We start from the raw sequence: 27,756 nt of genomic DNA on the forward strand, positions 1-27,756 counted from the left end.
CTAAAATCAAATTCGTTCACATGGTTATCTACATCACTATGCCATTTAATAGATAAAGAAATAGTTTTAGACTAATTGATTTAATTTAAACTAATCCTAAGTGTAAAAAAAAAGTGGTAAACAATCAAAAAGTGTAGTTCTGGTGAAAACTTATAGGGAAACATGATTGTTTAGGGTTTTCAAAAAATTTAATAACATGGATACCATGTTAAGATTGTTGAGTCACATATATTTAAATATTTATTGGATTTTTTAAATAGGAGAAAAATGTTTTGCTTTTCAAAAATTTAAATTGGTGAATAGTTATAAGATTGTTTGTGAAATGTTATTTATTTTTAAGATTATATTGTGATAATTAATTTTAAATATACTTGAATAGTTATAGGATTTTTTTAAACTGGAGAATAAGTTTTGCATTTCAAAAAGTTAAATAGATGAATAAGTTTAAATTTTTTGTGGTATGTAATTTACTTTTATAATTATTGTGATAATTTATTCAATTAATTTTTTTAAATATAATTGAATAGTCATCAGACTTTTACAAAATAGGAGAATCTTTAGCATTTCAAAAAATTAAATAAATGGTTTCTATTTTTTTGGAAATGCAATTTACTTTAATAATCAAATAGGTTATCGAAGTGATAATTAAATATATTTTTGGATTTTATTAGTTGATTAAATCTTTCATTTTTAAAAACTAAAAGAAAAAAACATAGCCTCATATATTTTAATGACATCTTTATGTAAATAATAATGACTTAATGAGAAGTGAAAGCATTTATTAAAAAGGTACAGAAGCTCTGTGAGTGCGACATCTCAGCTTTTTGATGAGAATGCTTCTCTATTAATATATAAAGGATGTTCGGGATAGTCAGACCGCTTGTATTTTTGACTACTAGATAAAGTAACTGGACCGAAGCCCAACTGACAGACATCCTAACAAGATGTTGTTAACAGCAGAAAGGAGGCTCGAACTTGGGATGTAGGAGTTTCACCCTCTCCTCATTTTTCTCTTGATGCGGGATATGATCCCCGTCTACCATAGAGCTCCAACTAGATTTCGAAAATCCGATTTCTCACTCTCTTAATCTTGCCATAGACTTCCAATCACTTCTCAATTGAACCTAGAAAATCAACATCATTTTTCCTCTCGTCAAACCAATTTCTCCGTCCATTCATATTGTCTCATTCTATCTTGAGCGTTAAAAGACTATTAAAAACCTTTGTCATTAGAAGGCAAACTTAGAAAGGTGCCCGAGAAGAGAAAAATGAATTGTCAATGAAACACATGCATGAACTTAACTTGATTCACTCTCAAGTGGTTAATCACTGTTATTATACAATCATCAACAATCCAACGTAGGCCATGTTCTTTTTTTGTTTTTTTTGTTAAAGGGTATTCAATATTATAGATAAATGGGCTATTTCCGGATTTATGCCCATTTACAATATCCCCTTAGGGCCTAAACCACAGACAACAAACCAAGTAAAACCAAAAATTAAAATTGACTCGGGTTTAATTAATGACGAACCGAAATCAAACCGGTCATCTGTAACCATAATCCCAAACTGTAGAACACAGGTTGAGCCGCCGCCCATGAGATTGCGGATGCTCATCGGATTAGGACCTCCGGTGAGCCTGGGCGACACGAGTCAAACGGAGATGGTGATCCAAGATCCGTTGCCATCCCGCCACCGTAGAGCAGCTTTGAGGAGGAAGAAGAGATCCGAGCTTTGCATGTCGACGAGATTCAGGCTCATATGTGAGAGAAGACAGGCGGTAGGGAGTAGATCTGAGAACCTTCGACGGTGGCTTAGCTCCTCCTAGCCGGAGACGACCTCCCCCATCGAACAACGACCGTGAAAAGCCTCCAGAATCTCTAGTCTTCGGATCTAACCACCTACCTCTCTCGATCCTTGCCGTGAATCTCCCTCTTCTACTCCACGTCGCATCACCGCCGATAGAGCTCTTTACCGTCGGTATGTCGCGGAAGCTTCTCCTTTCCGCTGCTCCCTTGATTTCGATCTGAAGCTTTACTTTGTTGATGCTGCAGTTTACGGATGAAGAACCATGGGCCTTGGGGCTCTCTTTGTTGCCGGAATCGACGGAGAACCCCCATCGACGGTGCAAGAGGTTGTGGTCAGAAGAAGAAAGAATTTGGGAGAAAAAATCGACGCGAGTGTTGGCCACGCGCGACGATTCTCTCTCGAAGATTCTTTTTTTCCAGAACGTAGGCCATGTTCTTTTGTTGATCACTATCCCAACGACTGTGACTGGAAACTAAAGTAGGAAAAACTGACAAACAACACAGTTTTTCAAAAAGTCAGTCGCTGATAGTTTTGGACATGAAAACATGTATTAATTTTATAATCGCTAGTTATTGTAACGATCCCTCCGTCGATGTATTACGCCTGAACTTTTTCTAGTGGCAACTCCATATTTTTCAGCGTCACCTTGATTAATGTCCTTTATTGTCGTTTTTTTTACAGCTCCTACATCCACTGTCGTTTGCACAATCGCAGTCGCTAACAAAAGAACATGTTCTATCGAAGTTTCAATACAAAAAAAATAAGTTCCCGCTGACTAGTGAGATAGAGAACGTCCCCGTAGCTAAGTAATGGGCCCAAGGGGTAACTTTATTATTCGTTGATGGGCTTACATAAATCTCAAATCTGAAGATTTACTAAAGCCCAATAAATAGAAGGTAAAACTCAAAAAAAATCAACTAATATCCTAAAAAAGAAAAAAAAATTACCGTAAATTTCGCAACGAATCAAAGAAAAAGAAGTGAAAAAGTTTATTTTTTAAATAAAAATCACTGTTCATGGATCCCACGTGATCAGACAGCTCAAATTCCGATCTCGTAACGACGTCGAATAAGACAATTTCGGTTTTGTCTCTAAAACCTGGGTCCCACGTTTTTTTTTTTCATCCCCCCCTCGATCTTAAGAAAATAAAATTCCATAAAGAAAAAAAAAAAAAAAAAAAAAAAAAAAGAAAATTATCGCACAAGATTCCAGCTAGCTTAGTAGTAGTGGTGGTTTCTTCATCTTTTTCTCAATCACACTTTCTTCTTCTCCATTCTCCTCTCTCTCTCTCTCTCTCTCTCTCTCTTTCTCCCACTTGTGTGAAGAAGCTCAACAACGAACCCTAAAAAAAAAAAAATATGATTCTTGTTTAATTTTTTTTTTCTTACCTATTACAATTTGCTTATTTCTGAAGCAAAAAAAAAATCCTTAGGGTTAGAAATTGAAAAATGCCATTGAAGAAGAAGAAGATGACGAAAGAAGTAGTTGATGATTGTTGTTTATTCGCTGAAGAATACGATGGTCCACCATTATCATACAACATACCTTGCGCTGTTCCAATTAACGTCGAGAAAATCCCCGTCGCCGCCGTTGTTTCTCCGGTTTGTATCTCCGACGACATGTCTTTCCCTGTGATTCAACCGATTTTGCCTCTTGATAATAATAATAACAATAGCAAGAATTTTCTTAGAGATTCGGTTTCTCCTACCTCTGTTATTATAGCTAACTGTGGTGGAGGATCTAGTGACCTTGGATTGGTTTCTGATTCCGTCACTGTTTCTCCTACTTCTGTGATTGAAGAGGAAGACGAAGAAGAAGGTTGTGGGGATGGTGATGGTAGTAGTTTTGATCAGTCTAGGGTTAGTAGTGGTTCAGTGAAAGAAGAGAGCTTAGATTTGAATGAATCCTCGAATGCTTTGGTGGTACCTGATTGGGAATCTAATGATTCGGTTATGAGTATGGACTATCCATCTTCTCGTGTTACTGGGGATTGTGTTAGTGAAACTGGTAAGAAGCAACCAGTTGTTACTTTCTTAGGTATTGCTTCTGATGATGGATTTGAAGAAGAGGATTCTTCTAGTAATAACCACCAGAAGAGGATTCGTGTTATCCCTGTTAAGAAACAGCCTCAAACCAAAGGGAAGAAAGGTTCTTGTTATCGGTGTTTTAAAGGAAGCCGGTTTACTGACAAGGAAGTTTGTCTTGTTTGTGATGCAAAGTATTGTAGCAGCTGCGTGCTTCGAGCTATGGGTTCTATGCCTGAAGGTAGGAAATGCGTTACTTGTATCGGGTTTCCTATTGATGAATCGAAGCGAGGGAGTTTAGGGAAATGTTCTAGGATGCTTAAGAGGCTGCTTAATGATTTGGAAGTTAAACAGATTATGAAGACTGAGAGGTTTTGTGAAGCTAATCAGTTACCGGCTGAGTATGTGTTTGTTAATGGACAGCCTCTTTACCCTGAAGAGCTGGTTACACTTCAGACTTGCTCTAACCCTCCGAAGAAGCTGAAACCTGGTGACTATTGGTATGATAAAGTGTCTGGACTTTGGGGAAAGGTGAATAATAATATTTACTGTCCTTTTTTGAGTTTTGTGTCTTAGAGTGTGTCAAAAACGTTTATATGTATTGTGTTGGGATTCCACAGGAAGGAGAGAAGCCTTATCAGATAATTAGTCCCCATCTGAATGTTGGAGGTCCGATTAGTCCGGAAGCTAGCAACGGAAACACTCAAGTTTTCATTAACGGCCGCGAGATTACGAAAGTAGAGCTACGAATGCTGCAGGTTTTGAAACAATTTTTGGATTATACAATTCTTGATTTAAAGAGATTTTGGATGTCGTTCGTTGATGATTTAACTTGTTTATTTCTGTATTACAGTTGGCAGGAGTTCAATGTGCGGGTAACCCTCATTTTTGGGTTAACGAGGATGGATCGTATCAAGAAGAAGGACAGAAGAATACCAAGGGATACATATGGGGCAAGGTTCGTTGTTTTGCATAAAAATCTATTTTCCATTGAGTCTTGAATTTGTGTATTCCTATTTGATTGAAGTTTACGAACTTGTGCTGCTTTTCAGGCTGGGACGAAGTTACTTTGTGCTGTATTGTCACTTCCTGTTCCATCCAAATCTACTGCGAATGCTTCTGGGGAACAACTTCATAGCGCAAATAGCAGAAGCATTCTGGACCATCTTGAGCATAGGACTTTGCAAAAGATTCTGTTGGTTGGAAACAGAGGTTCTGGAACTAGCACGATATTCAAGCAGGTATCATATCTGTTTGTTATATGTCGCACTGCTTATTAGCTTATGCCCCAAAATCTACAATATAACTGAATGACTTTATCGTTCAGGCAAAGATCCTTTATAAGGACGTACCATTCTTGGAAGATGAGCGTGAAAATATAAAGGTTATTATCCAGACCAATGTGTATGGTTATCTCGGTATGCTTCTTGAGGGCCGGGAGCGGTTCGAAGAAGAAGCTCTTGCTGTCCAGAGTATGAAGCAGTGTGTCATTGAAGATATTCCTGCTGCTGCGGATGAAGGTGAATAGATTTCACACTCCTACTTTTTTTGCTTAGTGGCAGGACCTGAAATTTGTTATGGACAATCATGAATTTATATATGTTACCCATTTGAGTCTTAACTTGGTTTATGTTATGAGCAGGAGAGGCTAAAAGCAACAACAAAACTGTGTACTCCATTGGCCCAAGGCTTAAAGCATTTTCTGATTGGCTATTGAAGACTATGGCTGCTGGAAATCTTGGGGTCATTTTCCCTGCAGCTTCTCGTGAGTATGCCCCACTGGTTGAAGAGTTATGGAGGGATGCAGCGATCCAAGCTACATACAAGCGAAGAAGTGAGCTAGGACTCCTTCCCAGTGTCGCTAGTTACTTTTTGGAACGGGTAAATAAGTGTTTCACTATTTCTTTTGCACTCAATATTCCGTTGGATATTTGGTTACTGGGAAGTGGAACTATGAGTTTATTAGTTTCCTAAGAAGCTGTTTTCACGTTCTTCAGGCTATTGACGTATTGACACCAGACTACGAGCCATCGGATTTGGATATATTATATGCTGAAGGAGTCACTTCGTCCAGTGGTCTAGCTTGTCTCGATTTCTCATTTCCACAGACTGCATCTGAAGAGAATCTTGATCCGTCCGATCACAATGATTCTTTGCTCAGGTAAGTATTATCTGATCCCCTTTTTGTGTGTTTGTAACATTCAAGTTAGTTCGAACATGTTTGAAGACATTTTATTGTGTTTTTTTCAGGTACCAGTTAATAAGAGTACCCTCGAGAGGCCTCGGTGAAAACTGCAAGTGGATTGATATGTTTGAAGATGTGGGGATGGTTGTGTTTGTTGTTTCCATGAGTGACTACGACCAGTGTTCAGAAGATGGAACCAACAAGATGCTACTCACCAAAAAGCTCTTTGAAAGCATTATCACTCATCCCATCTTTGAGCACATGGACTTCCTCTTGATACTCAACAAGTACGATCTCTTGGAAGAAAAATTGGAACGAGTTCCTTTGTCACGCTGCGAGTGGTTCCAAGACTTCAATCCCGTGGTCAGTCGTCACCGTGGTTCCAACAACGGTAACCCCACTTTGGGCCAGCTTGCGTTCCACTACATGGCGGTTCAGTTCAAGCGGTTTTACTCTTCCTTGACTGGGAAAAAGCTGTTTGTTTCTTCGAGCAAGAGTTTGGACCCGAACAGTGTTGATTCATCGCTCAAGTTTGCTATGGAGATTCTGAAATGGAGCGAGGAGAGAACGAACATCTGCTTGAGTGACTACTCTATGTACAGCACTGAGCCGAGTTCCTTCTCAAATTGATATTTTCACGTTCTACAAAGGAGTCTAATGTAAATGGTAACTACTTTCTTGTGTATAGATTGCCACGTAGGGTTTTAACAAAGTACTCACTCACGCTTCAATTTACAGACAAATCTCTGTGTACTATAAACAGTTACAATTTAACTGATCTTTATCCTTTATGTTACAATTGAGTTTTGTCGAAAATGTATCTAACTTGCTCTTCTGCACTCAACAAGACGTTCTTCACAATCCAACCTTGTTCTTGCATTTGTTTGTTCAGTGTGATAAAATCATCTCGTGCAGCAAGCTTACTCTCTCCTGTGAGTAAGGACCAATCCTGTGGCGTCAAGTCTGAAGATGTGTCTCTTCTCTTGATTCTATTGTTTCCAAGGGATTTACGGATGTAACATGTCTGAACATACCAACCAGAAAGTGTAATCAGATCAAGATGTATATGAATTTATACTAAAATAAAATTGATGAAACTTAGTAGAGTCCTTTACCTGTAACAAACTCGTGATAATGTCCACACTGTTGGCTCCTTCACGCAAGCAAATGACAATTCCCAACTAAACATTTTACAAATGGCGAAGATCAAACTAGAGAATCGTGGGGATCTGAGAACTTACAAGTTAGCATATATAAAACTCACTTTTGGTATTCTTCTGAAACCTTGAGAGGAAAGTTCAATGGTTATGAAGTAGCCATCATCACTGGACAGTGATTGCATTGCCATCATTGATTGTGCAGGAATCTGAGCCTTTGGATCTAAGCATCCAATTCTGATGGGCCAAACCCTTTTGCTACCTACAAAAATATAAATAATATTTGAAACAATTCAGCTTATTAATACACCATCTTAAGAGCCTTTAGAGGTTTTTGTTTTTTGTTTTTCACCTCTGCTCCCTAAAAGGTCAATTCCTTCCTCTTCACTCACTTCGGCAGGGGAAGGTACTTGCCTGAATTCAATCCATCTTTCCAGAATTATTTCAAGCCTATTCTGATAAGAAAAAGGAAAAATTAAACTTATAACAGGAATTATTCTCCATTGTTTGGGTCTCTCATCAACGAGGTTATAAAAGCTACCTTGGTTAATGTTTGCAGATTGATGTGTTTAAGCCCTTTATAAATGCCAAGGAGATCAAATGTGGAGAAAATTGGATATAGAACAAAAGGTAGACTTGCCTGCAATCTAGCACATTAGCAAGTCAGTACATTCTAGAACGATCTCACTAATGAAATAACTGAAACTTTACTAGAATCATGATCATCTAACCTTTGGTTGTTTTGAAATAGCATATTTAGAAGAACAGCCAGTAAGAGACCAAGGTTATCAAAACACACGGTTTGAATCTGAAATGTCACAAATCAAATCAGGTCATGTATGTGTAATGTGATAGAAATGATACAAAACTCAAGTATGTTTCCCTAAACGAAACCTGCGCCTTTGCAGAGACTTCACCGAGGTTATCCGCTACAGCAAAGCTTCGATGTACAGCTGACTACACATAACGATACATCGGTTGTCAAAACCAAAACACTAAACATATAAAAACACTTAAAAGTCACAGGTAACAAAAATAAAAAAAACATGAAACCTTACACCGGTTGCTAAGTAGCACGACAGGCTAATCTGTTTAGCAATGTTGGCAATAGAAGCTAGCAAAAGGAAGTACTTTGGGAATACTGGAGTCATTAACTCAACTCCAATGCTAAGACTAAAGAGTACAGATGTCGAGAACCGAACTCTCTTTGACAAAAAAACAAAAAGAGTATAAGTAACAAATGGTTCAAGAACTACAATTTGATGAAGATAACCCCACAAAAGTTATTATACCTTCAAATTAGTATCAAAAGCAGAAGCAAGACTAGCAGTGTATAAACATCTACTTAACCGTCCAAGCCCATCTTTCAATATCCAATTAAAAGCAGCAGATGGAGCAAGTGACCGAGATTGTCCAATCCCTATGGCTCTAAACATGGCCTGCAGCAACACATGACTCAAGTTCATGACAGTGCAACAAATTCAAAGTCTAGTAGAAGTATATGTTCAATAAGTTACCTGAGTGGCAAGAACTTGCAAAGCAGAGCTGAAAACTCTGTGCAAAAACTTCCATTTCACATAACTTATGTAATTCTCACTGACTTGTTTCGGTATGAAAAAATCTTTTGCAGCTGAAGATGAAAGTCTTATCAGTTTCAAGAACCCATCGTCGAGGCGGCCATCGTCATCAGAACCATCTTCTTCATCAACACATAGCAGTAACTCCAAGGAATCACCTTTGATGAAGTACCTAGAAACTTTGCCAGAGGTTTTGATTGTGATTGGAAGACGACGAGTTGTGTTACTGGGAACTACTACGAGTTCTTCTTCTTCGTCTTGCTTGTAATCGATGGAAGTTCTCAGAGAGTTGACGAGTTTTCTTGAAGCAAATTTGGGGAAATTGAAGATTGGGTATTGGGTTAGCGTTGATTTACATGGGTTTAGAAAAAGACGAGAGCTTTGATTCGATGAGTGCATCAGAGTTTCTTAGGGTTTTAGGGAAGGTTTTGCTTCTTTTTCTTCTTCTTCTTCGTCGGTTCTGTTCTGTGAGTGGGAACGATTCTAACGTATTGGGCTCGATATGGGCCTTATACACTTTTTTTGTGGGGAAAACTCATTTCAACTTTGTGTGATGGTACATACAACCTCGTTATTACAGTATACATTTTCTTTACTAAATGTTAAATACAATACTACATTATCCTCTCATGTATTGCTACAGAACTTTTGAGTGATTATTGGATTGATCATATTCTTTTTTGGGCCACATTTAATTACAGTAGTAGGCCATTGACAATTTTTATTGGTTCCACTTCATTAAAAATTTTAAAATATAATTGTATAATTAAAAAATATATATATATATATATATATATATATATATATATATATTTTTTTAATATAATTTTTTTGGCTATTTCTGGGTTGGAAATGTCCTTAGTTTACAAAGTTTAAAATATCAGTAGTCAAATATATCCAATGGTGGACCTTTTTTTTCTTTTTTTCTTTTGACAAACATCCAACGGCGGATCTAAGAAGAAAGAAGGTGGATAACCTGACCTGGGTAAACTAATTAAATAGTTGTTTTTACATGTAGTTCTATAAAGTTTCACTAACATAGATGGTAAATTCTATAGTGTTGACCTCCCCAATCCTAAGTTCAAACCACTAATATGACATATATAATTTTTTTTTCTGTAATTGACCTCCCAAAATTTTTTTCCTGGTCCGCTGCTGAATATATCACTCGGGGTAACTCGGATTCGCTCCTAGTCAATAATAATAGATGTGTCTCTTGTTTACAAGACTCTCCGTTCCTGCTCAGAATCTAACACATGGACATATATCATGTCATGTGGAACATCTTCATGTTTATGACTTTGTGGGCATCTCATGATCAAACTAAATAGAAACGTCGAAAATATGACGGGGGCCTAACTTGCTCAAACTTACATATTTTATGTTATTAATAAAAAAGACTTAAATTCTTGATTTTTCCAAACCATGCTGACGTAAGTTTCATCATTCATTCTAATTAGCTAATTATAACGTGAATTAAGATTGTTGCAACAAAATTAGACTCTTCTTATTATTATTTTTGTATGATTTCACAAAACAAAAGAAGATTAAAAAAAAAAAACGAGTTTTACTCTAAAGCTTTCATCTCTTCCTTGAACTTAACCATTGCAATTCTTGGCAATGTAACCACAATCTGAACACCTCCGACCATATCCGGTTCCAACCTAGATGGTCGCATGAACATATTAACCATCCTAGCTGTCTCCGATGGGACCACTGGGACAATATTCACCGGCTCATTCCACCCGAAATCCATTGATCCAAAGATCCCGATATTCCTCCAATCCGTCAAACAAAACAACCCATCTTTTTTTCCTTTGATCGTTAAATTCATCTTAATGATTTTTTCAGTGTTTGCAAGCTCTTCTTGGAGATAATCTTTATCGTGAGCCTTTCTCTTGGCTTCTTTTATGAGATTTACGATATCTGAGATCGGAGATTCTTCCACTTCTCTTACAGTTAATGGCACGTACATATCAATATAAGCATTACCGTAGTATCCATCGGGCAAAGGTGGATCCACAACGTCGCGGATTCCTACTGATAAACCCAAAACAGTGACTCCATCTCGATCCAATTTGAGAGCTTTAACTCTTGACTTCCACAAATAAGCTCCTATAACTTCGAAAGTAGTGAGAACCTCATTAGAGAATCCGTACTCTTTCAATGTAGCTTCTTTCAATCTTCTTATGCTATCAGCTCTAATATTTATTTTCTCAGTTACCTAAAACATTTATAAACAAGGATATAATTAAAATATTACCTTATATCCAAAAACATATAGTATGTGGGAAATAGACGACGTGATGAGGATCGGATCTTGTTTTGTGCACACATACCCAATCATCCGTTGGTAAGTAGGGTGAAGCTGCCGTGTCCCCACCGGGAAGAAACGGAGGTTGATCATCGTCTTCCGGTTTCCCCACAAGTCTTTCTCTATCCCAGACCGGCGTCAACGTTGGTTTCTTCCCGCCAGCTAACTCCGTTAAGGCACACATGATATGACCTTCTCCGTATCCATCGCACATTGCATGTGACATGGCCATCCCTAACACGAATCCTCCACATCCAAATTTGGTTACCTGTCGTAATCAATACGGTTATTATTTATTTTATTTTATTTTATTATTAGTACATCTGAAATTGATGTGAGAAAAGTTTGGTCACCTGCCACAAGCTGTGTGTCATTTACATGCGTCTAAATTTACGTTGTTCTAGAGAAACTCTTTGGAAAAGAAAAAAAAATGTTTACCCTAGAAGTGGTCACATGCATTAAATTAAATAGACAAGACAAAACTGGACACAAAATATGCGGAGTTTGCAGATTTCATGCATGACCGGAATGATTAATTAAGGAGGTTTACGTATTACTTTTTTTTTGTTTTTTTTCCTCCAAATTATTACTCGATGAAATATACATAAAATAAGAAGTTTGTTCTATTTACTTGTAAATTTTCAATGGATGTATTCCGTCCTTGAATATAATATATAACAAGATGTTAAATCCGTATAAGCCTAAGGGATAACAAGCTAGCCAACACAACCCAAGCCGTGCACAAAAAAGTGAAAAACTCATCTAAAAATGAAATTATATATTTTTATACGGTTTAAGCGGATAATTTTTGTTTTTTATTTGAAAAATCGAATCCTAATTAATTCAAACTAATTAAATAACAAATTCGATCGAAAAACTTAGTTTTTATTTAAAGTCAAGGATAAATGTGATAATAACGACCCAAATACTAACCGGATTCGTAACACCTAATAACAAGAATGGGTTGTGTACCTGCAAAGCAAAAGGTCGATAACCATAATTCTCCACGTGAAGTTCAGGCAGGAACTTTAAGGCCGTATCTGAGTCAATGTTCTCCAGATTATTTAAAGAAGTGAGCTCCACATTTTCAGTAGCCACCGTGAACGGCACACCACCTTCGTCGCCACCACAGCTCAACTGAAGCTTCCGGTCACTATCCTGCCGCTTCAAAATCCCTGAAAGTGGATAATAATACACAAGAAGATCGGACAAAGCCTTCTTAAGCAAAGATTCCGGCAGTTCAGCATCATCATCAACAACGTTCTTGGCTTTGAAAACGTAGCATGCCTTGTAAATGACCTCATTATAAGGATCATTGTCAAGTGTTGAAAGGGAAAGAGTTTGTAGAGGTATGTGTTTTGAGGGTTTCACCATCTCGGTGAGCTTTTTCTCGACAATTAAAGGGATCGACATGTTCTAATTTCTGTGTGAATAATTTTATGAACACTCTTGTCCTTATAAACAAGATGTTTGGCATCATGTTGGCCACGTTTAACCTTAAATGTTGTAACAAGTTACAACTGGCACTTTCGTTTATATGCTAAGTTATCTTTGTTGTTCGCATGCATGGCCAATAAATTAAGGAAATGGAAACGGGTTGACATAGTAATTTCATTTAAATGTCATTGTTGTCCGAACGGCCAGTATATCTTCATCTTTATTTGAGTGATAAAAGCAAACGTACGTAAATCGTATCATGTTTAAGTGGTAGCAGCGGCTGGGAGAGACAATAGAAAATAGTATCAGGGACTGTTCATTTCATTATCTAGAAGCAGTATCTAAATATGTAGTTATCAATTCTTGTTCGTTTTTCTCAAATTAAGCAATGCGTGTAGATGTAATAATTGGATGCAAAATAAAACTCATCCAAAAAACACTAGATATTCTGCATGAGTTTGAAATAAGAGACTATACGGGTCTCAAATTTACAAAAGTCTAAAATACCCTCATTTAATTATAACTTTAAAAATTACTTTTAAAGATTTTTTTTATAAAAGTTTCTTTTAACTCTGGATTTATTATTGATTGCAAATTATGAGAACTATTACATATGATTTACCATGGATAATTCCTTCCGACCCTATTAGATTCACTAGATAGGCTTCATGCTCTTGATGGACACTTCCATCGTCTGTAAATTTGCATCCATTAATCTGCATAATTAATAAATCGCATTATCCAAGGTTCAAACCCCAGACCTCCTGGTGTAGAAGCATTAATGAACCCTAGGCCAACCATTAGGCCAAGGGGGCTTCCACTTGTAAAATATTTAAAATAATGGTTTTCAATCAAAATAACAAAAGTAAATAGTTTTACACCCGGGAGGAGGTAAGTCCATTTGTAGAAGGCACCATCACACCCGGGATTGAGTCCCGGCTCCTACGAATGTAGGAATTTGACTAATGGGCCGGCCAGTTGTGGCCCAATGGTTGACAAAAAAAAAAATAGTTTTAGTCATTTTACTTTTAAATCATATTTTTATACATTATATTTTTTTCTATTTTCGTATTTTTGATTTTTTTAAGTTGAAATAAAAATTTGGTGGGCTTTTAATATTTCTACATAAAAATTGTCTCCTTCTAGTAAGGAGATAGAATGAAGTGTTAATATAATAATTAATTGTCAAATTTGGGTATGGTGTATTTTCACCTTTTTATAATTAACTTATCAGGTATGTACAAAAATAAAAATGAACAAAGACTACAACAACACTAGATGGACCTTGAGCCACAGGATATTCTAGTATGGTTATACTGCGGGACATGTGAGGATGATTGCTGGTTGTTACCTCGTGGAATACATCTGATCACCCACCTATGTGGAGAATGGCTTCCCAACGGGGGTTCTAAGAGCAAGATTATTGGGGGTTCATATAAGGGGAGTTCTTAAATTTTTTATGAATTAATTGTGTACTGTTTAGAATATAAGAACTCACGATCTCTTAGATAAAATTTTCTCTTTTATTGGTAGGTTCTTATTTTGAGTCTATTATTTTTGAAAATATTGTTTTTTAAAATTTAAAATTTTTAAATAGAATAGAAATGGTATAAATGTGTAAACATTTAAGATTTTATAAAATTAGAAAATAATGCATTTTAATTAATTTTCAAACATACAAAACATAATAAAAACATTAATACATATTACAACAGAAGTGCAATTTATAAACGGAGAGAATGATTAATTTTAATACTGATTTTCTCCAAATTTAAGATAGTTTGATCCAAATTTTACCTTGGCAGCAGAAACATGAATTTGGTACCAAGAAGCCGTGTAGTGCAAAGTAGCACTTATGTTAATAATCGAACCACCACGAGTTGATGAGTCTCTCCCAGGCCCATCTTTCTTAAGATACTTAAGTGCTGCGTGACACATGTTGAATGTTCCTACTGCATCAATGTCCAAGACTGCACACACACACAATAAAAACGTTTCCTTTAGCTAAACGAACACACTCAAATGTAGACCTAAGAGTTATCTAACTTTGAGGTTTTGTATTCACGCAGAATCAATTAGGCAGTCAAGTCAAATACCAATACCATTACCCATTAAGCAACAACAAGTCAAACTTTAAAGGTAGACTATTTCCAGCTAAAGCAAAATTAGATAATCCCAAACACCCATAGTAAAAATCTGCTAAGGTCCTCCCTTCTTTAGAAGCTTCAGCTTCAGATTGTCCAACAACGTAATCAGGAACTACAAATTTATGAAAAGCCATTACTGAATGCAGAAACCATGAGAGCCAAAACAAAGAGTAGTCACAAAACACCATCTCAATTCAGAATTCGTGATAAAAAAATTAAAAGAAGTTATAGCTATAAAGCATACAGGCTTTGTTCTGAATCAGAACCTATCTCTCAACCAATTCATAAAACTAATTGCAAGGATAAGAACCAAGATAAGGTTGTGTAGCATAACGAAGACAGTTACAGAGCAAGAGCAACACAAATCTACAGGCTCAGTAACTTAAAAACCAGCTCCTCGACTAAGATCATCAGTTCACAAACTGAGGATCATGTTCAATTAGGATGCAAGCTACTTAGGCAAGGGATTCACTAATGTCCGATTAAAAGGGAATTTTAGACAAAAGGGAATTTGGTAAAAGGGAATTTTAGACAAAAGTTTCTTAAGAACAGAGAATCTCGAAACCTACTATATATATATATATATATATATACGATTTGGTTTATATTTATGAGTACTGATGGTAAAGTTTTCGAACATAAGATTCCAACATATGCTCACCTAGTCCACTTATTAGAAAGTACATCATAACAATGAACATCCGCAGTTGCACCCGCTAGCCCTGCACAGCAAAGAACACCCTAAATATTTAAAACAACCAGCAACTCTAGGAACCTTCAGAAAAAAACAAGATCTAAACAAAGAATATATCAGTAAATTAACAGAATTAGTGATCTAATTTTCTACAGCTACTACACCAAGCGATTGACCCCACTGATTCCACATGAAAAACGATTCAAAACAATAAAAGTTGAGAAAAAAGCAGACCCAAATCTGTCAAAATAAAACCACACACAAGCGATTAAGGATTCGCCACTAACAATATCAAAAAAATGGATCATACCAGAACCCTTCCTCTGATTCCAGATCAATCGATTCCAAATTATTCCTTCTGATTCCAAATTCCTTTGTTGTTTCAGCATATCGCCAGAGAAAGAGAGAGAGAGGAAAAGAAATCGAGTTTAGAGGAATTTGGAATCAGAAGGAAGGGTTTGGAATCCGCCGATTCAAATCGCCTTCGACCCAACACTTCACTGATTCTATAACCTCCGATTAAAGCAAACCTTTCTTTGTCGGATCGAGACTTTGATCGCGAGAGAAATAGATAGAAAGAGAGAAAGAGAGAAGAGATTAATTGTCTCAACAAAAAAAAAATCGCTTTTGTATTATTCTGTCCGCCAACCATATAAGGACACGTAGCGTCTCTTATAAACGATTTGAGTCTATTATATAAGAGTGCCTCTTCTGTTTTTTTTTTCTCTTTTGATTTATTTTTTTGTCACAAAAATTCTAAGAACCTTGCTATGAACTCCCGATAAACATGACCTAACACCTTATCTCAGGAGCCTAATGTTTTCATATGGAGAACGAGAGACTTTCTAAACTTCCAGAACCTTATTATCTCTTCATCCTTCTGCTCCAAATGTTGACAGGTTCCGCTCTTTTTGATTTAAGGAGAAAATTCAAAAACAATGCTTTCATATTTTGTATTGTTATGAGAGACCGAACACCAGACCGGTTACGTAGTTGGTGGATGAGTGTTCCATCAGATTTCTTACTTTGTGCATCAGATTTTATTTGGTTGTCTTAATTCAACAGAGGTATGGCAATCCTTTTTCAATTAATAATCCAATGCTTTCCCCTCCTTCGCTTGACAACATAGGGACGTGGGTTCGGTCTGCGACTCGCAACTACAAACTTATGTCAATGAGTAAGCTAATTCTCCAAGCAGTTGTTGTTTACAGTGTGTGGAAAGAGCACATTTTAAGGCTATATTCTTCTGTTTCAAAACCGGCACATTGGCACATGTTACAGTCAAGGAGATTCAATTACTCTTACGAGACAAAATTTGCAGGCTTACATCATCGGGTAAATTGGCACATTCTTCCGCCTATAGTACAATCATCAAAGCTTCTTGGCTATGTGGTTTCACTTTCATTCAGCCGTAATTAAGGACTTTTACTCATTATGTCTCACTTATAATTATGCTTGTTTTACATGAGTTTTAAAAATAAATAAAAATTAATTGTCTCCCAAAAAAAAAATATTAGATGTACTCTAGAGCATTATTGAAAGATGTTATTATTAATTATTGATCTTATCATGAAAATTACAACATACAAAAGAAAGACTAAGCACACTTTAGTCTAGAGCATTGATCTCTTCCTTGAACTTAACCATGGCATCTCTGGGCAATGTAGTCATAATTTGAACCCCTCCAACCATCGCCTGATCCAATCTTGATGGTCGCATGACCATATTAATTGTCTTAGCTATTTCCGGGGGAACGACTGGGACAAAATTTACCGGTTCATTCCACCCGAAATCCATTGGTCCAAACATTCCAATATTCCTCACATCTGTCAATAAACATAATCCATCTTTCTTTCGTTTGATCTTTAAATTCATTTTAATGGTATTTTCTATGTGTGCAAGCTCCTTTTGAAGGTAAGTTTTACTATGAGCATTCTTCTTCGTTTCTTTTATGAGTTTTACGATGTCTGGGATCCCAAGTTCATCTACTTCTCTTACGGTTAACGACACTTTCATATTAATGTATGCATTGCCGTAGTATCCGTCAGACAAAGGTGGATCCACGACGTTTCGGATTCCTGTGGTGAAAACCAAAACCGTGACTCCATCTTTATCTAGTTTTAGAGCTTTGACTCTTGATTTCCATAAATAAGCACTTATGACTTCAAAAGTTGTGAGTGCCTCAGTAGAGAAGTCATATTCTTCGAGTGTAGCTTCTTTCAGCCTTCTTATGCTTTCCGGTCTAATATTTATTCTTTCAGTTACCTGATTACAATTATTAACGTGAATTAATAACTTTTAAACTAAAGCAAAAATAATAATAAACTAAAGGATCTATTTAAAACAAAACCTAATTTTGATAAATAATTTATATCAAGTAACTATAACTATCAACGATTTTCGGAAAATAAAAATTATTTTTTGCTCTTTTAATATATATCTTATTATATAAAGCTTGGTGTAACTCACATGTTCATGTGTCAATTTTATTGATTTGAGATTTTAGTCATAAATAAGATAATTTTTTTATTTTAACAAATTAAAGAATTAAAAAAATAATAATAAGAAAATCCAAAATTTAAATAATTTTAAAAATATAAAAAGATAATTCTACTATGTATATAAAATATAATATTAATTCTAACTTTAAGTACTAATTCTACAAAGATTGTAAACACTCACCTTTATATAAACAACTAGGTTGTCTCATAGCAAAATATGGTTTCTTTAAATACACAAGCAAATAATTAAACTTTATTCTATTGTTAGCGAGCTTTTTTTTTGTGTGAAAAATATGAGGTGTTCTCATGGAGATGCTTCATTTCGTAATGTAAAGCTACACGACAATTATGTAAACTATCTCATATTTTTTCTATTTTAGAGGTCAAAATTTAATTATGAGGTAACATTTTTTTCAAAAAGTTAATATGTTTATTTAACTTAAAACATATATTTACGTATTATGCATATATTGTACTTTCATTTTTTGGCATTATTAAATTTAACTTTAGTTTCGTTTTTCTTCTTTTGATTTTCAGGATATCATACAAACTTTAACAAAAAATAATGAACTTATATGATTTTTTTTTATTAATTTATGATAATTTTAATATAGTTTTATTTGAAACTAGTTGGACAAGTATTAAAATTATTTTGTATGATATTACAACATATAGAACATATATATGTAAGAACACCACAAAGCAAACCAATTTTGGTTCTAGATATAATAGTAAATCGGTTATATGAAGTGTTTTTAAATCTTTTGAAAACCTTAATAAACAAACATTTTTCTTGTATCATTGGATTTTTCAGACTTATGTTAATTCTATAAAAAAAATTCATAAAATATCAGAAAATTCCTCTGACCAATTTTAGCCTCTTCATTAATCATAAAAAGAATCTAGTGATACTATTTTGAAACTGCCCAAAATTAACCACATACGTACCCAATCATCGGTAGGTAAGTAGGGCGACACAGCCGTGGTACCCCCGTGAACTAATGGAGGTTGATCGTCTACAGGCTCTCCCACAAGTCTTTGTCGTTCCCAAACCGGTGTCATGGTCAGCTTCTTTTTCCCGCCAGCCAACTCCGTCAAGGCACACATGGTATGACCCGTTCCATATCCATCTGACATTGCATGCGACGTTGCGATTCCCAAGATGAATCCTCCACATTCAAATTTGGTCACCTGTTATCATCACTATTATTCCCACCACAGCTTTGGTAAATATAGCATGAACCATGTTATTCATACTACTAAAATTTTTGTTGGAATAATTTAAGAAATTTTTTAGTGTAAACCTAGTTTAAAAAAGGAAGATTTTGAAGTTTGTGGGACTGGACATCCAAAGATGATAGTCTACAATAAATAAAATTAGACCTAGTGTTTTATTACCCAAAGATCACTTTAGTATGGTTGCAAATTATAACAAATATTGAGATGATATTAAATTTGACATAAAATAGAATATAATTTAAAAGTCAGATTTAAAATATTAGCAATTAAGATATTGAAAATAATTTAAAGACCAAAACATAAATAAATTGTAAGATATTGATAATGTATGTGTAGGATTTGTAATATTTTATAAAGTTTTACACGCGTGCGTATGAAGGTAATTTTTGATTATTTTATAAGGTTACACACATTTCGGTAGATTTGACGAATAAGCTGTCAGAAAATATATTTTTATAATAGGGGCATTTTTGAAAAAAAAAATTGGGACAGATACTTTTGTCAAAATTTCCTAATAATAATTTAAAGTTGTGAATTATTTTGTTTTTGATTTGTTAGATGCATATTACTTATTTTACCAACACTAATATATATAAATATATTTTAATTAATTGTATTTGATTTATATTTTTCTTCTTATAAATGAATTTTTGAACAGCATAAATGAAATTAAAAGAAATATTTGTGTTATAAAAAACAAAATAAAACTTTATAGTATATCAATGTAGCTACTTAAATGATTACTAAGCCTAAATTTTATAAATTGTACTTCAAAGTTTATATAGTTTAATTAATTCTAATATATTACATCATTTATTTTCTATACAACATTCAGATGTGATCTAAACTGCACAAAATAGGTATTATTATCTATATTTTAATGTATTTAAGTTTCGTACTTATATATTATGAAACATCAAATGATTTTGAAGCTTAGTACCTGAAACGCAATAGGTCGATAACCATCCCCCACTTGGAGCTCAGGTAAGAACTTCAAGGCCGTATCTGAGTCAATGTTATCTAAATAATTCAATGAAGACAGTTCCACATTTGTAGTAGCCACCGTGAATGCCACACCGCCTTCATTACCCCCACAGCTCAACTGAAACTTCCTATCACTCTCCCGCCGTTTCAAAATCCCTGAAAGTGGATAATAATACACAAGAAGATCGGACAAAGCCTTTTTGAGCAAAGATTCCGGCAGGTCAGCATCATCGTCAACAACGTTCTTGGCTTTGTAAACGTAGCATGCCTTGTAAATGACCTCATTGAAAGGATCATTGTCAAGTGTTGAAAGGGAAAGAGTTTGAGGAGGTATGTATTTTGAGGGTTTCACCATCTCGGTTATCAATGCGCTTATTTGGACTGCCATGTTTTAACTAAATACAACTAACTCAAGAACCCTCTTGTCTTGTTATAGCAGACGTTTTGGCTTCTGGATTTTGGAATTGATTTTCGTCATTGGAAACCACAATCTATAATTAATAGTTATTACTTCCGATGTAGTGTGAGTCAGTGTCCATTGGTAACAAAAAGTAGGAGTCTTAAATAAAAAAGAATAAAAATAAAGAAAAGTAAAATTTGATTTTTATTTTGTAAAAATATAGAAAAGTAAAATGTCTCTGAGGCCATCTACATTGGGAGAACTTTCTCTATGTTCTTAACAATTTAAAAATATAATTTAATGGAACAGTGGATTAGATCAATGGAAATAGATCTTGTGCAAGATTTGATTTAGGCATGATCTTATGTCTACGTGTCACTACCAGAGTGGATGAGAATTTTGCAAGAGAAATAAAATAATGTTTGTGTGTTTTTAAACTTTGTATTAATTAAATAAAATGTTTGTGTGTTTTTATTAATTAATATGTTTGTTTTTTTGTTTGTGTTTTTCATTTATATCTTTCATGTTATTTTCTTTCATAATAATTTGGAATTGTATTTTGTGTTGGTTTTTATTTCCTACTAAATTTTAATATAAATGTTATTTTAAAAAGTTTTTAAAATTGTAATACTTATGTTTTAGATTATTATATTATTAAATTTTATAATCTTAAACATGTTCTCCCAATAACCAACTCTTTAAACAAAAGATCTAAGCTAATAATTTTAGCTTATTTTCATAATATATATTTTTACGTAAGAACATCAGATCAGTTATCCCAATACAGATGCCTTGACGAAATATTTTAGAACGTTTGAGATATGGCATTGGTTTGTTTATGATTTTTTTTCTTTGCAAACGCAACATCTTCCTCTTTCGATTCCACCCACACAAAAGTTTATAAAAGTCTCATTTGTTATTTTTATTTCTCTCTTCATTTTCCTCTATCGGTTCCACCCACACAAAAAGTTTATAAAGGCACCTACATTGATAAGGTTCTCAAAATGAGGTTTTAAACCTAACTAATATTAATATTTTAATTAATTTAAAATATTATAAAATATTACAAAACGGTTATTTAAGGGTTGGGTTAGGCATGACCACGGTTACGGTTATCACTGTTATGGTTAATTAATCACTGATTACGGTTAGAAATTTTGTTTAACCTTAACCATAACTGTTTAATAAATGGTTAAACGGTTACAGTTAAAACGGTTTCGGCTGAAGCGGTTACGGTTATATACAGTTACGGTATTTAATAATATGATATAGTTGATATTTTAATGATATAATATAATTGATATTATTTGTTTATAGTTAATATGTTCTTTTAGTGTACTCAGATTTCTTTATATCATATTACTCATACAAAATAAATAATTACTAGAATATTTTATTATGTTTTTAAAACAGTTACGGTTAATAAATTACGGTTTAACTATGCGGTTAACCAACAGTTTTGATACGGCTACGGTTAATTAACGGTTATGGTTACTATAATTTAACCATATATTTACGGTTAATGGTTACGGTTTTTAACCATTTTATACTGTTACGGTCTGGTTACGGTTCGTATACGATCTGGTTACTGTCCGAAATACGGTTACGGTTCAATTTTGGTCATGCCTAGGTTGGGTAATGAAGAAGGTAACGGTCGGGTAATAGATAAAATTTAATACTCTTTATCCAATCCTTACCCAATAATAGAACTATATATCCTTTACCCAACCCAATCAAGGGTACCTTTTTTACGAGAACAGTCGGATAAGGGTAACGTGTCAAATACAAGTTACGCTAACTCGACCCTCAAATAACAGGCATCCTCTTATTGGCCATCATCTCTACTAATAATAATATTAAAAAGACTGAAGACAATGGAGATGCTCTATTACTAGTTAACAAAATTGTAAACAAAATTCCTTCAGGTTTTTATATAACATATTTGGACTGGCATGTCTTAAGTTTTTATATGCCTTATACGCTTTGCCCATTTATTTTACCAATAGGTTCTCTGTCCGATTGTTCGTTCAAACACACTGTCATGGCTTGGTATCTTAGACTTTTCTTATCGATTTTATTAGTTTGTTCTAATTTTATTTTTTTTCCAAAATTTGTCAAAATCTTCATTGAAAAAATTCAGTTATGCATAACAACAACATTAGATCACTAGAGTTTTATTCAAATATTATTATTTATTGATTTTATTTTATTATTCAGATTACCACATACAAAAGAAATACTATTTATACTTTAGCTAGAGCGTTTATCTCTTCCTTGAACTTAGCCATTGCAGCTTTTGGCAACGTAATCATAATTTGAACTCCTCCAACCATGGCTGGTTCCAATCTCGACGGTCTCATGAGCATACCAATTGTCCTAGCTGTTTCCGGCGGGACCACTTGGACGATATTCACCGGTTCATTCCATCCGAAATCCATAGATCCAAAAATCCCAACATTCCTCAAATCCGTCAAAAAAAACAAACCATCTTTTTTTTCTTTATTCGTTAAATTCATCTTGATGATATCTTCAGTGTTTGAAAGCTCTTCTTGAAGATAATCTTTATCGTGAGCTTTTTTCTTCACCTTTTTTATGAGTTTCACGATGTCTGAGATCATAAATTCTCCCACTTCTCTTGTGGTTAATGGCACATACATATCAATGTATGCATTCCCATAGTATCCATCGGGTAAAGGCGGATCCACGACTTTTCGAATTCCTACAGGTAAACCTAACACTGTGACACCATCTTGATTTAAACTCAGAGCTTTAACTCTTGATTTCCACAAATAAGCACCTATAACTTCAAAAGTAGTTGGTGCCTCGCTAGAGAAGTCGTATTCTCGCAATGTAGCTTCTTTCAACCTTCTTATGCTCTCCGCTCTAATATTTATTTTTTCAGTTACCTGATTACAATTATAAACATGGAACAAAAATTAACCTGTTAGATAAAAAGCCTAAAAATAAACTAAAGTATCTATTTTTTTTTTTCATAAAAACTAATTTTGATAAATAGTTTTATCCAAAATAATCAAGCAAACTTAATTTACCAATTTTTATATATACGTAGTACTGATTTCTTATATCAATATACTGTATGCAAAAATAGTGTGGTTCTGACGATTTTCTTGTATTTTGTTTCTTTTTCTAATAAACTTATAATTTGTGAGAAAAAGAAACATGAATATATCAGAAAATGTCCTCACAACCCAATTTATTTGGTTTCTTGTCTGTTTATCAATCAACTCGAACCAAATCTAATAATATTACCCAATCATCAGTAGGTAAGTAGGGCGAAACTGCCGTGTAGACAGGAACAAAGGGAGGTTGATCATCTTCTCTAGGCTTTCCCACGAGTCTTTCTCTTTCCCAAACCGGCGTCACCCTCAGCTTCTTTTTCCCGCCAACCAACTCCGCCAAGGCACACATGGTATGACCTAGTCCATATCCATCACACATTGCATGCGATATCGCAACCCCTAAGGTGAATCCTCCACACCTAAATTTGGTCACCTGTGATCATTATCATTGTTATTTTCACAACAGTAATCGTTTATTAATACTATTAAACTGATGTTAATCGTGTTGGTCTTATGACCCGAAGTGTTAAGGTTGAAACATGACATGTAACTTAATTTTGTACTTATATAAAGAAACATCATAGGGTTGTGTACCTGCAAAGCAAAAGGTCGATAACCATCCTCCACTTGGAGCTCATGAGGCAAGAACTTCAAGGCCGTATCTGAGTCAATGTTATCTAAATAATCCAAGGAAGACAGTTCCACATTTGTAGTAGCCACCGTGAATGCCACACCGCCATCATCGCCCCCACAGGTCAAATGAAGCTTTCTATCACTTTCCCACCGCTTCAAAATCCCTGAGAGTGGATAGTAACACACAAGAAGATCGGATAAAGCCTCCTTAAGCAAAGATTCCGGCCGGTAAACATCGTCAAGAGCTTTCTTTTCTTTGAAAACGTAAATAGTCTTGTAAATGACCTCATTGTCTGGATCATTGTCAAGTGTTGAAAGAGAAAGAGTTTGAGGAGGTATGTGTTCTGAGGGTTTCACCATTTGGGTGAGTTTTTTTTCGACCACTAAAGGGATCGATGAGCTTATTTGGACTGGCATGTCTTAAGTTTTTAATGCCTTAAAGAGTAGAACCCTCGTCTTTTATAGAGAACGTTATGGTATCGAGATTTTGGAATATCTTTTAGTTATTCTTTCCAATGCAGTTTGAACGGAAATGTTTTTAACGGGGATATTTTTGAGATATGGAGAGTAATATTTTATACTTTTATTCAAAAAATAATAAATTAGACTTTGTCTCAAGTTTCTAGATATATATAGTATATTTTTTTTTTCTTTTGCACAAACTGTTTTTTCTTTTTATCAAAAGCTATTACTACAAATAGTGAACAACTAATCTATCATATACATGATAAAATTGGAACACATGAACAAATCCATAACCTGCAATACATTTTGATTATGATAAACGACTCCACGAACAAAACCTCTCCTCACAACATTTATATATTTCTACTTACGATTCTTAATTACCTTTGTCATACCAAGGTAGACAGTTTTACTCCTAATTCTCGAAACCAAGATGAACGACTCTACCTCCAATACTTTGAAACTTTTGATTATTCCTACACTATTAATAAGGAACTGCATTATTTAGGACTCTAACCCTAGATCTGGTGTAAAAACATTTTAACCTTTGACCACTAGCTCCAGTCTTACCTTACTTATGTGAACAAGACGTTACACTTACATAGATATTTTGGAGTGACTCAAATGGGTTTTACGAGTAATACCAAAGAGAGAATATATCCATGAGCCCCACCATTTGGATTATTATGTTATTTTCTTCACTGCCATAAACCTATTTCGTCATGTGCTTAAAAGGTCTCTTTCTAATTTGGTCGATTAATTCGGAAGTAGATGGCACAGTAACATTTGAAGATAGATATGGTAAAAAACTACATCCCCTATTATTAATTCGAAAGTAGGTATGGTAAAGTAACATTTTCTTTATAAGATTTACATAATTAAACCCTTGTTATTTGAATATATATCAAAATTTGAAGTTATTATTTATAATATCCGAAAAACATATTTAAATAAGTTTTTTAAAAATTAGTATTCATAATTTAAATATTTTATATACTTTTAACTTGCTAAAAAAAGTTTGCATTCTTACTGATCATGTTATAGTGCAAGTTAAAGTTTGTATAAATATGATTATATATTTTTTTACAGGTTAGTCTACTTAAATACACAAAATATTTTAGTCTGATATCAAATAAGTTAACGAGAGATATTACACCAATTTTAAACATTACTAAACACAAAAAATATAATTGATCTACAATTATAGAATTTAAATATTAATCAAAACATATTAAAACAAACACAAAATACAACATATATTTTCTGTTAATTATTAAAAAAATTGTTTTGATATATACTGTGGATTAAAATCTAGTATACTATAATAGTTTAATACATGATAAAATCTGGACATACGAAGAAGAGTTTTTTCTTTTCTTTTCCTATTAATTAAAGCTTTTGGTGAACATTTCAATTTTAAAGAAATATACATATACTATACGATTAAGAAACTAAGCTGATGGGTTTCACTATTAGATGGTCATGCTTGTGATTTGCATAGCGGATAAATCACGGAAGTTGAGTAATGTATTAGGCTCCCAGAACCCCTCGTTAGCGGACTGAAAGTGTTGGAGTTCGTCGAACGACATAATAAGTTATCTCTTTATAGGTTTGTTATCTTTTGGTGAGATTATCTTTATTTTTAATGGGTTAACCTCTTGACTAATAATTCTAAATTGGTGGCGAAAGACATTCGTCCTATGTAAATTGGTAAACAATCACTACATTACACGTCAATTAGAAATAACTTGAGACATATAACAAATGTAGGAGAAAATAAGTGTCTTTTTATATATTTTTTAAAGGATTTTTCTATTCTAAATATAGCTACCGACCTTACAAGCCTTCAAGAGACATACAATGGATGTTCCCAAATAAATGTTTATTTGCATTTCACTATTTGAAGGATATGCCATTACCATTTCGACAAGACGTTACACGTACAAAGAACTTTTGGAGTGATTCAAAAGGTTTTTACGTTGAAGACGGCATAAACTGATAAACACTGTCCACGACCCCCACCATATGGATTCCTTTGTCATTTCCTTCGTTACCATCAACCCCATTTATCATGTGGTTAAATATTTTTGTTTTTTGGTCGATTTATAATGGGGAATTTCCAAAATATATTTTTAACATCACTTTTCAAAAATATTTTTTTGTTTAAAACATTACTAGAAATACTACTAAAAACTAATATTTATTCAAACATGTATGTAAACTTATAAAAATATACACAAATTACCTTTCTATATGTGTAAAAATCTATAATTACTTTATAAATAGTGTATAAATTCTTCTTAGAAACCTTTTAATACTTTTTAAAAATCTTCTAAAATCTTTCAAAATATTTTTAAAATTATTTTAAAACCATTTAAAATCTTTGAAAAAATTTTAGAATCTTTTTAAAACATTTAAAAAAAAAACTTAAAAACTTTATTAATATTTGGGTCGACTCTCTGAGTAGTCAGTCATATCATACGTGACCCAACAAGTACACATGATAATAGATAGAAGGAGGGACATGGGTAGAATAGGAAACTACAAAAGGTTTTAGAAATCTTAAGAACACAAGAGAAAACAACCTTCAAACTAAAAAAATTCCACATAAGCGTCTCTCCTGCGGCTAGGGTTGAGAACCTTATTTACATAAAAAGATTTTCAGCCCTCGAATTGAGAAAAAGGAAAACTTAAAAAGTCTCTTATGATCGGTACAAAGGATGTACCGCTTGGTATCTAGCGTAATCTCTACCGATTGATCGTCATCTTCAATCTTCTCTTTTTCTTGACGCATATTGCTTCATTTATCTTCCATAACTCTTTAAGTCCACAAACCTATTAAGACTCAAAACGCATCAAAAATTATATCTTATTCTTACTTAAAAGATTCAAGACTCGATGTTAAAACGACTCTAAAAACCAACATAGATATTAGTTTTGCCATCAATTAATCTTTTAATTATATTAGAGCTAGCATAGCTATCTTATTTCAAATTTAAAACTTCTCAAATTTATTTTCAGATGATCTAAGTGTCTTCTAATAGTGATATAGTATATGCTACAAGGTACTTGTCTAAAATAGTGATTATGTTTTGATCTTTGGGTTTCAT

At 34.0% G+C, this 27,756-nt stretch overlaps 5 protein-coding genes and 1 long non-coding RNA gene across 12 annotated transcripts; 1 reads left to right on the forward strand and 5 right to left on the reverse strand.

Moving 5' to 3' along the window:
- Positions 1 to 2,919: 2,919 nt before the first annotated feature.
- Positions 2,920 to 6,834, forward strand: LOC104713789 (extra-large guanine nucleotide-binding protein 1). The gene is made up of 8 exons (XM_010430993.3): positions 2,920 to 4,364; positions 4,454 to 4,591; positions 4,687 to 4,791; positions 4,886 to 5,074; positions 5,161 to 5,353; positions 5,476 to 5,714; positions 5,831 to 5,994; positions 6,084 to 6,834. Exons 1-8 carry the CDS (start codon positions 3,258 to 3,260, stop codon positions 6,646 to 6,648), a joined length of 2,700 nt encoding a protein of 899 aa, XP_010429295.1. The 5' UTR covers positions 2,920 to 3,257; the 3' UTR covers positions 6,649 to 6,834.
- On the reverse strand, positions 6,679 to 9,289 carry LOC104713788 (protein root UVB sensitive 4). 3 transcript variants are annotated; one of them, XR_015566878.1, is made up of 10 exons: positions 8,693 to 9,253; positions 8,468 to 8,614; positions 8,229 to 8,380; positions 8,070 to 8,132; positions 7,907 to 7,983; positions 7,717 to 7,822; positions 7,528 to 7,625; positions 7,283 to 7,437; positions 7,134 to 7,199; positions 6,679 to 7,042 (listed from the first exon to the last, which is right to left on the reverse strand). XR_015566878.1 is itself a non-coding variant. In XM_010430992.2 (10 exons), the coding sequence occupies exons 1-10, from the start codon at positions 9,149 to 9,151 to the stop codon at positions 6,812 to 6,814; spliced, it is 1,554 nt and encodes a 517-aa protein (XP_010429294.2). In that variant the 5' UTR covers positions 9,152 to 9,289; the 3' UTR covers positions 6,679 to 6,811. The 3 variants fall into 3 exon arrangements, 1 of the variants encoding a protein (XP_010429294.2); XR_015566877.1 differs by having other exon boundaries at positions 8,234 to 8,380; positions 8,693 to 9,249; XM_010430992.2 differs by having other exon boundaries at positions 7,528 to 7,630; positions 8,234 to 8,380; positions 8,693 to 9,289.
- Positions 9,290 to 10,234: 945 nt separating this feature from the next.
- LOC104713791 (spermidine sinapoyl-CoA acyltransferase) lies at positions 10,235 to 12,512 on the reverse strand. 2 transcript variants are annotated; one of them, XM_087463691.1, is made up of 3 exons: positions 12,039 to 12,512; positions 11,016 to 11,334; positions 10,235 to 10,873 (listed from the first exon to the last, which is right to left on the reverse strand). In XM_087463691.1, the coding sequence occupies exons 1-2, from the start codon at positions 12,477 to 12,479 to the stop codon at positions 11,017 to 11,019; spliced, it is 759 nt and encodes a 252-aa protein (XP_087319817.1). In that variant the 5' UTR covers positions 12,480 to 12,512; the 3' UTR covers positions 10,235 to 10,873; position 11,016. The 2 variants fall into 2 exon arrangements, with proteins under 2 accessions (XP_087319817.1, XP_010429300.1); XM_010430998.3 differs by having other exon boundaries at positions 10,235 to 10,976; positions 11,092 to 11,334; positions 12,039 to 12,511.
- Positions 12,513 to 13,015: 503 nt separating this feature from the next.
- On the reverse strand, positions 13,016 to 16,181 carry LOC104713790 (uncharacterized). Of its 3 annotated transcripts, none has more exons than XR_015565010.1 (4): positions 15,655 to 15,955; positions 15,312 to 15,372; positions 14,301 to 14,473; positions 13,016 to 13,219 (listed from the first exon to the last, which is right to left on the reverse strand). It is a non-coding gene; the product is annotated as an uncharacterized LOC104713790 (long non-coding RNA). The 3 variants fall into 3 exon arrangements; XR_002033427.2 differs by lacking the exon at positions 13,016 to 13,219 and adding an exon at positions 14,612 to 14,762 and having other exon boundaries at positions 14,135 to 14,473; XR_015565009.1 differs by lacking the exon at positions 13,016 to 13,219 and having other exon boundaries at positions 14,135 to 14,473; positions 15,655 to 16,181.
- A 695-nt stretch (positions 16,182 to 16,876) lies between these two features.
- LOC104713792 (spermidine sinapoyl-CoA acyltransferase-like) lies at positions 16,877 to 20,538 on the reverse strand. Of its 2 annotated transcripts, none has more exons than XM_010430999.3 (3): positions 20,025 to 20,538; positions 18,794 to 19,036; positions 16,877 to 17,609 (listed from the first exon to the last, which is right to left on the reverse strand). In XM_010430999.3, the coding sequence occupies exons 1-3, from the start codon at positions 20,454 to 20,456 to the stop codon at positions 16,953 to 16,955; spliced, it is 1,332 nt and encodes a 443-aa protein (XP_010429301.1). In that variant the 5' UTR covers positions 20,457 to 20,538; the 3' UTR covers positions 16,877 to 16,952. The 2 variants fall into 2 exon arrangements, with proteins under 2 accessions (XP_010429301.1, XP_087320494.1); XM_087464368.1 differs by having other exon boundaries at positions 18,794 to 19,048; positions 20,025 to 20,165.
- Positions 20,539 to 22,643: 2,105 nt separating this feature from the next.
- Positions 22,644 to 24,619, reverse strand: LOC104713793 (spermidine sinapoyl-CoA acyltransferase-like). The gene is made up of 3 exons (XM_010431000.3): positions 24,143 to 24,619; positions 23,739 to 23,981; positions 22,644 to 23,374 (listed from the first exon to the last, which is right to left on the reverse strand). Exons 1-3 carry the CDS (start codon positions 24,596 to 24,598, stop codon positions 22,712 to 22,714), a joined length of 1,362 nt encoding a protein of 453 aa, XP_010429302.3. The 5' UTR covers positions 24,599 to 24,619; the 3' UTR covers positions 22,644 to 22,711.
- Positions 24,620 to 27,756: the final 3,137 nt, after the last annotated feature.

This window comes from Camelina sativa, chromosome 9 (assembly GCF_030686135.1).
Source record: "Camelina sativa cultivar CO46 ecotype springtype chromosome 9, ASM3068613v1".
Lineage (NCBI taxonomy): Eukaryota > Viridiplantae > Streptophyta > Magnoliopsida > Brassicales > Brassicaceae > Camelina > Camelina sativa.